The following is a 16089-nucleotide window of genomic DNA, read 5'->3' on the forward strand; positions in this document are numbered from 1 at the left end:
ACGAACAGACACCAGATACATATTAAATTGGAATTCAATACTGCAGGCAATACCTTTCTGAAACTGCCCAACAAACCCTGAACAGCACATCAGCAAAGTCGCCCTGCAGATATATGCAGGGCTCCTCCTCCAGAGCTAGCAGATGGCAGAGGCAGCAGATCCAGAAGAAGCCTAGAGGGAACAGCACAAGGGATGCGGCAGCATTAACAATACAGCAAAATAACTAACAGGTACAAAAGAAAAGAAAAAAGAAAACAAGCCCAAAACTGATAGAGATCTTTAATTTAAAAACAGAGTTAAGTTTATTCATTGGGAAAGTGTGACAAAATACCCCAGGGACAGAGTATTCCACTCCAACAATTAAAACTGCATTAAAAAACAGATAGGAAGGCCTGAGTCTTAAACAGAATGGGCACAAAAGCTAGTGTTTTTCTTTGTTTCAATATATTTATCTTTTGGGTGATAGAGATAATCACTGATTAATTTCTTTTTTAGGTACTTAATTTACAATTTCTTTGTTTCTACTTGTAAGCCATTCTGCTCCTTAAAGATGCCAGCCTGGGACTGCAGGACCATATTCTGCAGGCACTGCATGGGGGCAGCTGCAAAAGAATGGGGATGTAGGGCTCAATCACATAGTAGCTGTTGGGAGGACACCCAACTGGGAGTTACTAGATAGTCTAAGTAAATCTTACCCCTAATCCTTTCCCTCTAAAATCTGAGGTATGTAAGAAAGTCCAGTCCCACTAATAAAATCAGTTTCTGTAGCAGCTGAAGGGGTACAAGCAGGCAGAGGGAAAAGGCAGGACTACGGCAAGCTTATAGCAGGCGTTGCACAATGGAGCTGTTAGTTTTGGATCATTGAACCACTTTTTGCTGCAGAGGTGATTCTCTTGGAAGTGCTGGAAGTAGGTTTCATGCCCATGGCAGCCTGTTTTCATTCGTACTTGTAAATGATCAATACACTTCAACTGAGCTTTACAAGCCCCATAGTTTTCTTTAATACATAGCAATTGCATCTTTTGCTAGCACTTTCTGTCCAATGATTTCAAAATACTATCTGAGCATCACTGAACCAAACTTAAAATTCTCTGCCATACAGGTATTTTAATGCGAATTGAATTTAGAAAACGTTTATGATAGAACTGCAACAGAGTTCATCTCCTGAGTCCCAGTCCTGAAATCATCCCTCTTTTCCTTTTAAATTCTGTTTTTTTCCCACCTCTTTCTTACAGCAACAAGGAACGCACTCTGCAAAGTTCCTTTATCACCATACAGATAAGTGGCTTCTAGTATGGTTACATGAGTTCCCAACTCTGGAAGTTACCAGTCCAGTCTGTGTCAGCATGATCTCCCGGTCTCAGCTGTCTTTATTTGGTTTGTGTCTCTTGACTCTGCTGTTCTCCTGGTGGTGACTGTCTTCAGAGGGTGCTTGGCCCTTTGCATTTGACCCCGATTCCTCTGGAAATTTCTGACCCTCAGACAGCACCTGCCTGATAGTCATATTAATGCGGGAAGACTGCAAGTACTTGGCACAGACCTGCCAATCCTCCTCAGAGCTGTGCTCAATGACTGAACCAACAGGAAGGTCTGAAGAAAGTGCTTGGTCCAGGCATGAAGGCAAAGCTGTCCCTTCAGGGTTGGGGAGGACCCGGGGCACAGCATGGTACAGCAGGCGGCTGAAGCCAGACATCACCATGATGTCTCCACTGTGCATGAACATTGCTGTTGGGGCCTCCTCCCGCTTCAGGCCTCCGAGCAAAAATATGGATGATTGCCCAAAACTAGAGATGGTGAGAGGATAGAGAGAGAAGAGAAAATAAATTGAGGTAGTGAACAATTATATGTACAATAGGAAAATATTAGCAGCTAAATTTATTTTAAAAAGCTAGATGGACCCCTGGTTACAACTTTACCAAAAGAGCATGCAAAACAGACTAACAGGCCTGGTTTAAGTCAGGCCTAGCATGAGCAGGTTCCCTATCAGGTTTGCAGCTTTGCTGAGGTATTTCATCCTTGCCAGTTAGTACCCAATTGCCACTCTGCTTCTTTTAGAACAGGACTATACCTCTGCAAAGTGCTTTTCCATTGAAGTGCTACATCCACTGCTATTCAAACAGTCTTCAAATAAACCTATGCCCCTGAGTTACAGCTTCCTACTATACAAGGTCTTCAGAGAGTGAAGATTATACATCTAATTTGCAAATTAAGTCATACCAACTTCCTATAACCATATGCAACCATGCAAAAAAACGCCACCAAACCCATCACAACACTCAAGTGCTTTCCCTGACTCACCTGAATGATAAAAGGGGTTGAGAATGGTCTAATTCAGACTCATCCACATGAATTCCCAGTGAAGAATCAAAGTGATAGTAGTTCAAGATCCCAGCTTGGGCTTGAAAACCCCGGAACCCACATGCTCTAGCCACTTGTTCTGACAAGAATGCAAGGTCTAAGGGGAAAGGAGTGTGGTGATTTGCTGAGTACTTCTGGAGTAAGGAGAGGGGAAAAAAAGCTGGAATATCAGAACAGCAAATACAATTGGAAACACATTGAATGAAAACTCAAAAGTTTGGCTGATGGTCACAGAGAAGGACATATTTGCTTGGAGAATGATTACACCACAGGCAGAACCACAGCAAGTTTTCCCCATATCTTTAATTCTGGACCTGTCCTGAGACTGCCAGAGTTAATCATGACTAGTTAATACAGATGTTATTCATGGACTTAATCATTACAGCTGGATGGCAAACCTGAAGTCACTAAGATTAGGACCAGCATCCTGATACAGTCTACCACAAACCTGTCATACAGGACCTACTTTGTCACTACTTCAAGCTGCCAACGTAGAGTTCTGTATCTCATCAACAAAGCTCTGAAACAAGCATCTTTGTCCCTTCTTTGAAGGATGAGGTAAACAGGAATTAATTGCAAACCTACTTCTCTCTCCACTGAGTGATTTTGACTGAGAGGAGTGAAAGGGAGCAACCAAGTTTTTATTATGGCCATCCAGTAAGAGGCTGATCCTGTTAAGATAAGGCTGAAAGCTAATTTGGTTAAGTATCTGCAACATACTGATAGACTGCATACTCACTCTGCCCTCTTCTCTCAGCCTCCATCTGACTCGGTCAGATGAAAAAGTCCATTTTGGTCTCCACAATGTTTGGGAGCTCCAAAATAGCTGTTAGTTGGTGAGACTGTGCTATACCACTTCAGGTGCTAAGTTCAAAGTCACCTCAGCAGCAGTCTCTTCCTGCTCTCTCTCACCCCTCCAACAAGAAGCAGTGTTTCTCAGAAGTATCTGTCTTCAAATACTCAAGGTTATCCCCACCCCAAGTAGTTAACGATGCTTTTGAGACCATCCCTTTTGGTAAGGTAAAAATGCTCAGTCACCCTGAAATGGAGTCATGGGTCTAGAACAAAGACTATACTACCATTTACCTTTCAAAGGAAAGAACACAACAATGGACTTCTGCTGTTAAATCCTCCACAATAAACTCATACAGATTAAAACATTCTTACAAGCATGGCTTGCTCCAGCCTTTCCTGAAGACTGTCTTTTAGGATCATAAGCATTTTACTATCACTTTATTCCATGACATCCTCCTCTGACATTCTGAGTACTTACAGGAAAAACAGAAATAGTGAAGAATTTAATTTCAGTACCTTGGTATCCCAATTATAATGGTAACCAAGGGTCACCCAGCGCAGCTTCTCCAATAAGCTTCTGGGCTCCTTTTTACCAGAACCTTTCCTTCTGCAAAAACAAAATTGAAAGAAATGAGATTCATGCTAATTTCTGAAGGGTTTTCTGGTACTGCAGAATACAGTAATATGAGTCACTCATCCATACAACAGCCTATTAAGACTGTCCATGCTAAACTTTTATTTTCAGTGTCTTTGGTTTTTCCTCCAAAGACTTTGAAAATTCAGTTCATACAATTTGTGCAGGCTGTAGGGCCTACTGCACACTGCTGTCAGTTTGAAAACTTGTATTTTCAACATGGTACCTAACAGAGGTTATCAGAGGGAGACATCACAGTGAACTGGTGCAGATTTAGAAAGTAGGTTAACAATTAAGCATGTAGTATTTGTGCACCTGAAAGCAAAGGAATGGAATCTGTGAAGATCTAAAAGGTGCAAATACAAAGAAGGAAAAAAATATGTTTGAGGCATTAAATGGAATATGTCAAGAAGAAAAGAAAAACTTTGCCTAATGGTGAAGTAATTAAAGCTACATAATACTCTCCTAAGCAAAGGGTCATTAGTTCTACTTCTTGGTACCTTTATGGGAAGTGTTTAGGACAGATTGACTCAATGCTCAGTAAGGAACAAGACTGCTTTAGCTACAAACATACACATCTCGTAATGTCAAGAAGTCTAGATTGCTGGTGTCTCCTATTCAGACCGCCATACAGGACAAAAAGCTCACACTACATATTTTAGGAAAGAGCATCATAATGCATGTCACAATAACTGTTGTTCTTGAGTGACAACCCTAATGCAGAGGGGCCCAGCGGTCTAAAACCATATGCCAACTTACCTTCCTTGCTTGAAGGTGGAGGATCCAGGAAGATACCTGGGGGATGGGCTCTTACTATGGCCAACAGAAAAGTCTTTGTAGAGTTGCATCAAAAAGCGTTATTATAGTAAATCAGACAGAAGCATGCTAGTGATGTTAGTGATGAATATGAAAAGGTACACGTGTATCTTCTATTCCACTTATTCCAGCAATTTCAGCTTCTTTTCTCAAGCCAAATCACATTATTGTGAAGAAGGAAAGAAAAGGGAAACGTATCCAGAACATCATGATAAATAGTAGCACTAGACGGTTGGCTCTCATTTATAGGCTCATTAATTCAGTAAGACATACTCTATTTTACAAAACAGGAGGCATAATGTTTGTGCTGCCATGGTCAAGTCTCAACCAAGCATCTGCATTTAATGTGCATTTCTGCCTTGATACACAGCTTGCTTCTGCCCTTCACCTATACTGGTCTCCAGTATTAACAGCTCCTAAGCTGAACCAGGAACAGGAGTTAAAGGCCAGCTTCTTTACCTGTAGTGATTTTTCATAGCACAGAATATTGAAAGTCATCTTTCCAGTTCCTTATTTGTCATGCAGTAATGGCAACTGCAATTACCATAAAGCAGCAACACAGTAACTGTCAAATACGTGCTGCTCTGAACAATTTATGAAGCCTACATGCAGGTAATACAGCATTTAGAAAAGTGAGAGCCCATGACTCTTTCCTCTATATCTTTCAACTGCTAAACTTAATGTTCATAATTAAACATTTTGTAACACCTGCATTTTGAAAGTGCCCTTCATCTTCTTTCACTACAATGCTACAGTGTTTGCACAACAGCAGGAACTCTTACATACTCAGTATTTCCTTATTCCCAGATCTTAGAATTTTGCATGTGATTTCATGTGCGATTGCTAAGGAGAGGAAAGTAAGTGTTACATATCTGGAGACAATGAGTTCCTAGAGCTATAAAAGCAGGTGCTCCTCTAAGAAAGCCTTGAGGAATTCTGGTATAACTATGTTAGAAAGAGAGCAAGACTGAATAGCAGGGGAGGCTTTGCTCTGAAGCTTCCTTTTTTCTTTATTCCCCTGTAAGTGATTGCATCTACAAAACATTTCCCCTCCTTTCCTTATACATAGAGATATATATCCCTTACAGGGATGCTCTACCCTCTTTGGTTCTTTTAGTTGTCCCCAGTGCTTAAGAAAACACCTGAACTCCACTTTGTGAAGACAGCGCAGCATACATCTCTGGGAGCTGCATGGACTCTCCCTAGCTGGTGATTCCTACATCCTGCAAAGAGATATGCCATGACCCAAGCACATTTATGAATTTTCTTGATTGCTTTAGAAAATATTAAAGCTGTGTGCAACCCTAGAAGGTCTACTTCTAGACCTTTTCTTAGTTAAGCACTCTGTTCCTCCCCTTTCTGTAAAGCTCTGGCTCCAGTATTATACAAGTTGGCTAGTTTGCTCCCCTCTCCTCTAAGGAAAGCACCCATAGAGCAGTTTGCTTATTTGAAGTCTCAGGCAAGCGCTTAATAAAATTGCCAATGTTTCTGCCAGTCATCACTCTCTGAAACACTGTTTTCAACTGAACTGGAGCTGGCTGCAAATTAACCTCTGTTGTGATCATTCTCTGCACATGCAGGAGTGCTGCTGGGAAAGGCCTGTCAAGCTGGAACAGTACCCCACTTTTTTTCAGCTCTAGGGCACAATGCTGACCAGCTTTCAAAGAACAATCTTTTGTGCTTGAGGTAACACAAATGTAAAAGTCAAAATTTAAAAAACAAGAGAGGCTTCTGAATTTCTGTAACTAATTCTGACTAAGCCTGGAAAACTCAAGTAGGGGCCTCACTTCTTTTTTAGGGGCAAATATTTAGAAGTCAAAGTCTTGCTTTTGCCATGCCATATCTTGCAGATGTGAAGAGTATTTTTTAAGTAAAATCTCTGCATGTGATTTCTACTAATAGACTGAAGGATGAAAGTTGTAGGGGAACTCTGGTCATTCCATCCAATGAAAGAGCCATTATAAAAAATGAGCAGTGAAATCAACAAGGTAATAATAAACAGCATGTATCTTGTGTTTGTTTTTATAGGTGACTCCAATTGTGAATAAAAGGGCTTTAAAACTTGGACAAATTCTCCATTTAATTCTCCATGTACCTTCAGATCACCTAGGTACAGAAAAGGCAGCCATGTCCCCCACAGAACTTTGAAACTGTGGGTCAGGTTCTCCTTTCACAGTAAACAGGATGGCCATTAAAATGGTACATGTAATCACCAACTTCAGACTGGATGGGCAATGATGCTCAGTTACAAGGACAGGTCAAATTCAGATACTAGCTCTGTGGAAACAGAAATAGTGATCACAAGTACTAAGTTATCATAGCTTACTCAGCTTCTGTCTTCTTACCAGAGCTACAGTAATCATGAAGATGATGTAAGGCACATACACCTTACTTGGTAGCCAAGAACCATCAAGAGCCACTTGCACATTCAGTTACTATAATCCAGCTGGCAAGCAGAACGTTACTAACCTGTAATAATGCATCACTTCTGATCATGTGCTCATGCAATAAATCTCTACAACGGATCAGAGCAGAAAGCAGTTTCCTCCTCTATCTGAAAGTGTAGAGGGGAGGCATAGAGCGTCCACTTGTGCAGTTTGTAAAGGACACATTAATACTGTAGATAAAAACAAGATGTCTATCTGAAGTGCCTTTCCTCCCGCACCCCTTTTCCTGTACTGGAGAGAAGCATTCTGTACTGGCATGTCAGTGTGAAGGGAGAAAAAAGGAATAAAAATGAGTACTACAAGACCACCCATGAAAGAAAATCTTCCAAGGAAATACTTTGGAAAATAAGACACAAAAACTAACTAGCCTGAGGAGTGCTAGGAAGAACATATACAGCATTTCAAATACAGGACATCAGGTCCAACAGCTGACTGGAAAAAGCTAACACATTCAGGGTGTTAGGAAAGGATCCTTTCTGCCTCAGAAAAACTGAGGTCTAGAGGGACCTCATGATTCCGCTTGTAGCTGAGCTTAGAGAGCTTCTGACCACCATGGTATCAGCCTGTGAGCCTACTTTACCCTACAAATCTGACTGATGGATTTGGAGTAACATGCTACTAGAAAATCCCATTATGACTGAGAACAAGAGACTTAACAAGGATGTACATTGAGCTATGCGAAAATCTACCTTTAACTTGGCATGTTAGACACCATCTGCACACAGCAAGCATGTACGCGATCTTTTTCAGCTTCCCTCTCCTGATGATTTTTCTTTGGTCTTCTCAGAGTTGAGCATGTCTGCTTCTGTTAATTTTGACTATCAGAGGTTATTCTGAGAGGCAGGACTCACCTCAGCTGCTCCTTGCTCTGCCCCCACAGATCAGTGGTCTCCTCAGGAGCCATGTGCAGGTCCAGGTTGCAGACATTGGGTTTCTGAGGGTACAGCTTGAGACACTGTTTCACCCAGTGACGCTGGCAGCCCGGAAGGAAAGGGTTTGGTATGAAAATAAACCCTGACCGCAGAGAAAAACAGTGGAGGGGGGGAAAAAAAAAGAAAGAGGAGAAAGCATGATTACGTATATCCCTGTTTTTCTAAAAAACAGAGCAAAGGATAGGGGTGGGAAGGTACTGAAAAAAACATCTTAGACATACAACCACTGACTCTGCATGTGAGCTGATCAAATCTATTAACAGGTCAGAACAGATAGGTTAAAACCTACTGTTTTATCAGTCCAAACAAATGGGGATATAAGATAGAATGCAGGGAGGGCAGCCAAGGCTGGTCTAAATAGGTTACAATAAAGAACGTTTCTGAAAGGCATATTGATTACAGGTAGATTAAGGGGTAAGAACTTGGAAAGCCAGCTGCTTTGGAGTAACAAAGTTTGATTTTGAAACGCTCCAGCATAATTCATTGAACCTAGCAAAGTTAAACTAATTCTGGCCCAGTTTCTCTAGACTTCAAACTAACATTCCTGCTGCCTCTGAACTCATTCAGTCTTCTTATTGCTACTTCAGGGTCATGAACTGCATAGAGCAGTTCACAGGCTCAACAAGTCTCCATTAATATTAACTGTTCTCTTGTTTGCTTTATGCCAAATAAGTCTGGTTGTATCCATCTTTAAACTTTTGTATGGTAATAGACATGAAAGGGGATGAAAGTCAAACTATATTCCAAACTGCCTGTTGTTGTAGTCTTTGTTGATATACTTCATAGTCAGTGTTACTTAACAAACTAAAGCAAACACGTGGCTAGTCTGCACATTCACTTAGCCAGGCATCTCAGGTACAAGCAGCAGCCCAAATAAGAGAGTGAGCAGAGACGAACTGGATTAACTTGGTTCATACCTTAATGGACAAGAGTCCTTGACATAAGAACTGTCAAAACCAGAAGCACTAACGGGATTCTTTGCTGAAGTTTTCTCTCCAGCACCCCAGAGGTGCTTCCTTCCAGGCTACAGATGACAGTATTGATGAATGATTGTGCTCTACCTACTCTGAGAATCAAGACATTCTCTCAAGGACTGTCAATTCAGTAGACTCATCAACACAAAATTCACATACAAAAAGAGATACGGGTATAGGAGGAACAAAGAAAAAGGGGGTTTCAAGGTTTTGCTTTACTTTGTCTTTTTGAACTTTTCATGCATACCAAGTTAAACAGAGATAAAAATAGATGAAAAAGCAAGAAGCAAAGCTAGGAGTCTCAGTAGGATGCAAACTTACCTTGTGGCCTTATGAAAGCGGTAATAAAAGCACAGGAAAAGCTTCCTGCCAGCACATCTCACAGACCTCACAAGATTAAATTAACTGGTTAGAAAAAGAACCTTCAATGTATTAATATACTGTCATTCACTTCACTCAATCCCCTGCACTTTCAGACTATGGGCAGCCTTCTGACAAGTCTAGTTACAAGAAGTTTCTTTGCCAAAAGCATTACATTTACTTTTTTTTGGCTTCTGTATAGAACAGAATAATAATATTGCCCTTCTTGTCTACAATTTTTCATGTGGGGTTCTCAAAGCACTCTACTACATACGTGAATTATGCTGTGCTACACATGTATTATCTCCAGATACTAAAGGAGAAACTGAAGCCCAGAGGGCTAGTTACACCCAGAAATGAGAACAGGAATCCAAGTCTTATGACTCTCATATCAGAAGCTTAGAATATGCTCACTTCACTCATTTTTCAATGCTTACTCCTAGGAAAACAGATATAGTATAGATTTACAAAAGGGTGAGCAACTAAGAAGCAGGTCCCCTCTATGCTTCTGATGTCAAGAAAGGCAAAAAAGCCTACACTACACTAGTGAGCTATACTAGTGAGCTACACTAGCTAGCGAGTTGACTAGCAGTCAAGACTGTAATAGTTCCTGAGAGTGCTAATAGTGCTAGAAGGCAGGGACTTAGTTACACACGGGAGGGAGAAGAGTAAGAAATACATTTCTGTAGCAATTTTTCTAAGCTGACTAAAGAACACCACAGGCAAGCTTTGAAGGCAATTGAACTTCTTAGCCTTAAAAGAGTTGGTCTGAGTGGAATGAGCAAAAGAGGAATTCTTTGTGGATCAGCCTTGAAGAAGCAGATGCAATTGTCATATTGCAGCAAAATCTTACAGCACACTAAGTATTAATTTACCCCTTGTGAAAATGATCTCCTGCCTCAGTCAAAAAAAAGATAAGACGTGCAGATGTCTAGCAACAAGAACAACCCACTCATAAAACCTATTTGTGGAAATCACAAAGCCCCAAAGTCAGCATCACCCACTTCTGTCAGAACACAGGACACTGCAACAGAAACTCACCCGGTTTCCTTAATCTTATGTTTCACTGTGCTCACTGCAGGGCCAGCAAAAGGTGATCTCACTTCCATTCGCCCATAAACAAACTAAAGACAATTCTAACTTACTTTAGAGGGCTTTTACTTGAACATCTTAAAGTGCCCAGAAAAAGGCTGCTGGAAAAGGATAAATTGTTATTCTTGTCCCTCACAGGACTCAGTTGTAAACAGGACTGAGGATTTGTTAATGTATTTGCATTTCATTTTAGTGAAAGGTTTTCTTTGTCAAAGCAGACAAAAAGATGCAGGTCAGTGGAACATCTGTGATCTCCCACATCTAATTGCTGGGAAAGGCATATAGACAGACATAAAATGACAAGTAAGAGCAAACAAGGACTATTTGTGATAAGCAAGTGAAACAAAAATTAAGAGGCTAGAAGAGGCAAAGGCCTTTCTCCTGAAGTTATTCAATTCCCTGTAAGTTGTCCAAGTCAAGTGGTTAGTGTGGCTGCCTCAAATCTGGAAATGGCAGGCTGGCTTCACAGTAACACACACAGGCATTGCAGTCATGATGAATCAAAAGAAACATGAGGAAAAGTAAAATCAAACAATCAAAAATCCCTTTTTATTGCTGAAATAAGGAGGATCTGGGGAACTACAAGCTTGTCAATCTTACCAAAATCCCTAGTAAGATTATGGAGCAAATCTTCATGGAAGACCTTTCCAGGCACAAAGCGACTGGGAACAGTCAGCATGGATTTACTGAAGGCAAACTGTGTCTAGCTTACTGCCTGCTATGGTGAGATGTCTGGTTCTGCAGACAAGGGGAGAGCAGGGGATTCTATTTATCTTGACTTTAGCAAAGGCTTCAGCTTGGTCTCCTGTAGCATCACTGGAGCCAGACTGGGAACTTATGGATTGTATGGGTAGAATAAAAGGGTGAGCAAAAACTGGCTGGCTCTAGCTCAAAGCTGGCTCCAAGCTCAAAGGGTAGCCACTGATGGTTCGAAGTCTAACCAGTGGCTGGTTTTGAGTGACATCTCTCAGGTTGATATTGGGGCCAATACTGATAACTGTTTTAACATCTTCATCAACAGCTTGGACAATGGGACATTCACCCTCATCACATTTACAGATAACACCAAACTAGGGGGAGCAGCGTATATGCTGGAGGGTAGAGCTGCCACTGAAAGACACCTTGACAAGCTGAAAGAATGGGCCAAAAAGAACCTCATGAAGTTCAACAGCGACAATCCTGCACCTGGGAAGAATAACCCCATGCAACAGTATGGGCTGAGGACTGACTGACCAGGGACCAGCTGTAAAGCAAAGAATCAGGGGGTCCTGGAGGACAAGTTGAGCATGAGTCAGTAGTGCACCCTTGTGGCAATGAAGGCTGACTGCACGTTGGGCTGTATTAGGAAGAGCAACTTAAAGGGGCATTAAAGAGAAGATGGAGCCAGATTCTTAGAGGTGCACAGCAAGAGGATGACAAGTAATAGTCACAAGTTGCAACAAGGGAAATTCTGATTAGATATAAAGGAAAAAAAAAAAATCACAATGAGAGTAGCCAAGCATTAGAACAGGTGCCAAGAGATGTTGGTAATCTCTATCCTTGGAGATTTCCAAAACTCAACTTAAAAAGAGCTCTGAGCAACCTGATTTAACTTTCAAGTTGGCCCTGCTTTAACCAGGGAGTTAGACTAGAGACCTCTGGAGGTCCCTTCCAACCTAAAATCCTTCTATGATTCTGTCAGGCAAACTGAAAACCTAATATGCATTTCAGTTTTTGAAATAACCTGCCTTATGAAATTACTCTGTACCTTGAATAGGACGAGGGGTTCCTATTCACTTTTTGTACTAACTGTTCTACACTAGTGAGTAAATGCCACATTGCAGCCCTGAAATGACTACATTTCAGTCATCTATTTAATGTTCATAACATATTTTGAAGAAAAAGGGATGCTACAGAAATACAAAATCTCAATCAAAGCCTACGGCAACAGGGATCCATTCTCACAAGGGAAGGTCTGGTTGATAGAGACCATGAAACAACTGGTCCTTCTGTTCTGACCTTACCTGCTGCATCTCACCCTTAAGTTGACTCATTTGTCCTCCTCCACTTACACTAACATTATATTATGTTTAGGCAAACCAAAATAGATTTTTCAGGTAAGCTAAGGAGGACAAGAGGGGAAGACCCCTGAATCAGAAGCAACAAGGCTGTGTTTTCCTTGAAATCAGAGGTACTTACCTGGATAGCCATTCAGGCCATAAGCTTTCCACTGGCTAACTGGCTGTAATCCTGCTCTGTAGGCATCTTGATCACTGACTGAAGAAATACTGAGCTGTGATCTGAACACCTGGCAGAAGGAAACAGATCTGGTAAAAGAATAGGGAAGAAATACAACACTCATTCGAAGATAGCACCTACAAGAAAGAATGCTACCAGGGAGTTTTGTGAAAATGTCAATAGTACCACAGAACTACCATCTAAATAACCATGAGCAGAACAAAGCATGCTGCTAACAGAGCTGGTATGCATGCAACAAAAGAATCAGAAGATGGCTACCATTTTTACAATACTTAGGGATCATGAGAGATGTCTTTCATTTATAAAGAACAATTTATAGCAATGAGAAAAGATTCTGCACTATTTGTCCATTTCCACAGTACAGCTTCATTGTTACAAAACATTCTGGTATTATTGATCTCCATTACAGGGACTATAATATTTAGCACTCATAACACTTCATACCTTTGAAGCGTGTTCCAAATACTAGCTATTCCTCATGATCCCATAGGTTAGATGACTATTCTCTTCTGTAATTTACAGGAGAAACTGAGATACAGTGATGAAGTGGCTCACCAAAGTTGTCTGATGAGAAGTAATGTAGAAAGCCTACAAATTCTGAGGTTCTACCACACTGCCATTTCTGTTCCCAACACCAGAGTCAGCAGCTCTAGGGTTAGCAGGAGACATTTGGGTTGTTTCTCAACATACTCTCTCGGGTCACAACAGCACGTAATTTAAGATGGAATAAGCCAACACTATTGCTGAAAGAAGCAAACTTGTCCATTATGTTTCCGCCACCTTCTTCCCTTACAATTGGGAACTTTCTTAGGGAGAGCAGGGGAGAAGCAGGTTGGTTTTGATCTGGCTTAGTTCCCCAGTTCATCTCCCCACGTAGCTGTGCAAACATACAGGCTGGCACAAGGGAAAAGCAGCAGAGGGATAGTGGGAATAAGCAGGCAGAGGCAGGCAAGACTTGGTTTGTGACAATTTAAAATGTCTATGAAATTAAGGCCTAAATGCAAGCACTCAGACTCTGCAGTGGTGAACAAAATATAAACGTTAGTCTCTCTGCAGCCTGGTATAGCTCTAGTTAAAATCTTCTGAGCAACTGGTTAAAATTACATACATGAAATTTGTGAGAAGACTCTAAACCAGTGCTGGGCAGCAGTTTCTGGCATGTGCCTAGTTCTACCAGTTTTTCAATTCTCTTTGCTGTGACTACCAGCCTTGAATAGCCATTAGGTCAGAGTCCTGTCTGCAGAACATCCCCAGGAGGAGTCTTCCTTTGACTGAGACTTTGCCACCCCTCTGTCTTCTCAAACTGCTTACATACTGCCTGCTGCCAGGGCTTCAGGAGACCTAGAGCTGTTTCTGTGCTGAAGAGCTGCACGTGCTGCATCAGTTAAATAAGCCTCATAGCAAGGCAGCTGGGGTGTGTCTCACTTCACTGAAGAGCTCAAAGGAAGAATAGTATCTGGGCCAATCTGGCTGGCCTGCAGCTCTACTTAAAGGGAAAAGCCCCATGTTTCAACCCTAGGGAAAGGGGAATAAAAGATGCTTTCACTCGTAAGCTATCAACTTATCTTAGAAGGTAACATGCACAAAAGAAAGACAGGGAGAGGGGACAGATGCTTGTGATGCTTTCAAGTACTTAGAATTTCCCAGAAGGGCTGTAGTATTGGAATTCATGTTATTTGATAAAGGATTGCTGCAAGCTCAGGAAAAGCTGAAATGTTAACAACTCCCTTGTTTAATGCTAAAGCATTGAACAATTTCATATGGGTCAGGTTTTCTGTCCAGGTAACAATATTAATTCTACTATGAAAAGATAGAAAAATAAGTATGTTTAATAGAACGGTAAAAAAAAAGTTAAGCATTTGAAATATGAAAAATTAGCTAAGATTTCATTTAACTATATTCTCTACTCTCTTTATTTGTATACACTCATACAGAGAAAATCCCTGCTTGACAAAACTTCAGAAGATATTATCTTTTTGTGAGGTGACAAAATAGAAGATGAGTTTAAAGGATTGCCTCTCAGTCACTCAGGACTTGGCAAACTGCTAACAGTGAAGGATACTACTTTCAGATGTGCTCCTCATTACATGGCCCTAATCCACTGCAGTGGTTGGAGTTTTATCCTCATGGCTAAGCCAAATGTTTATTAAATGGAAGGAAGAGAAAGGAAAAGAAACTTTACTGAAGGGAAGACAGCAAGAACTCTAGCCACACATTTTAAAACTGGCAGAAGTCTATCGTAACTCTATCTGGCACACCAAGGTGTTCCAGGACCAAATCAAAAAGTATTGGTAGGGCCCAGGAAATAGCGAGGGTGACAGCTCCAGGACTGAAATTGTTATTTTCAGTACATGCGTTCCTTTGCTTCCTTTAAGCAATGCATGGTTCGGAAGCCTTGGAGATCCCTTATTGCAGTGAAGAAAGTTAATTAAATTTTATAGCTGTGAATCAACACAAGCAAAAATGGTAAATCTGAGAATAGTGGTTTTTTGTTTTGTTTTTTTTTTAATAGTGGCAACATCAGAAATAGATCTAAACACAACTTCATCCCTCACAGTCATCCTTCCTCTAGAAAGGATTTTCCACTCACAGGTATCAAGCACTTGTATAGTCAAATTTAACCTGAGAGCTGCTTTGGCATTGTCCTTGGCATTTCTTGTGAAGATGTAAGATATATACAGAACCAACTGCATTAAAGGCAAAAGGCACCAGAGACTAAAATGTCCAAGAGGCATGAGGGAGCATGTCCAAGCTGGATGGCCAAGATGTTACCTCTCTCAACTGGTTATTTCATTCAGCCACGAATCAATCAGTTCCCGAACAGTCGGTGTTTAGCTAGGCGTATTATGGTACACTGGTCCTGAGGGCTTCTGGGGCAACAGTGGCACTTTGGGGTGCATTTGTTTTTAGTTTGTGCGGGCAGAAGCACACTGGACCTTCAGCGTCTCATTCTTTTCATGAACTGCTCACGTCTGTTCATGCAACTTGTGTTTTTATATTATAATGACCCGTAAGAGGATCAGCGCTAGAGACCAGTACCTTATAGCAAGTAACTGAGTGGAATTCGAGATTGGATGTCAAATATGACGAAGAGCTGAAGAGAATAAGCGAGGGCAGCGTTAATAAGCACCGTGCCAACACAAGGTGAGAGCGCTCAGAGGGGGCGGCACGACCGCGACCCCCGCCAGCCCCGCCGGGAGCCCCCGTGCCACCTCCACACCACGCTCCTGAGAAAGCCACAGCTGCCCCGCGCCGGTCCCCAACCCCGCGGGGAGCCGGGGAGGGGCAGCACAGCGTTACCTGCCCCCCCGGCGCGGAGAAGTCCACCACACCCCGCAAGTCCGACACGTCCCGCTGCCGGTAGAACCGAAAGAGCCGGCGGAAGGCGTCCTCGCCGCCCTCCCGCGTGAAGGCCGCGGCGGCCGCCCCCGCCGCCATTTTGG

The 16089-nt window shown here is 41.8% G+C and overlaps 1 protein-coding gene across 1 annotated transcript; it reads right to left on the reverse strand.

The window, feature by feature from the left end:
* Positions 1–278: 278 nt before the first annotated feature.
* On the reverse strand, positions 279–16084 carry ALKBH1 (alkB homolog 1, histone H2A dioxygenase). The gene is made up of 6 exons (XM_067296877.1): positions 15947–16084; positions 12587–12695; positions 7902–8064; positions 3670–3760; positions 2299–2492; positions 279–1784 (listed from the first exon to the last, which is right to left on the reverse strand). The coding sequence occupies exons 1-6, from the start codon at positions 16082–16084 to the stop codon at positions 1361–1363; spliced, it is 1119 nt and encodes a 372-aa protein (XP_067152978.1). The 3' UTR covers positions 279–1360.
* Positions 16085–16089: the final 5 nt, after the last annotated feature.

This window comes from Apteryx mantelli, chromosome 4, assembly GCF_036417845.1.
Source record: "Apteryx mantelli isolate bAptMan1 chromosome 4, bAptMan1.hap1, whole genome shotgun sequence".
In the NCBI taxonomy this organism is placed as follows: domain Eukaryota; kingdom Metazoa; phylum Chordata; class Aves; order Apterygiformes; family Apterygidae; genus Apteryx; species Apteryx mantelli.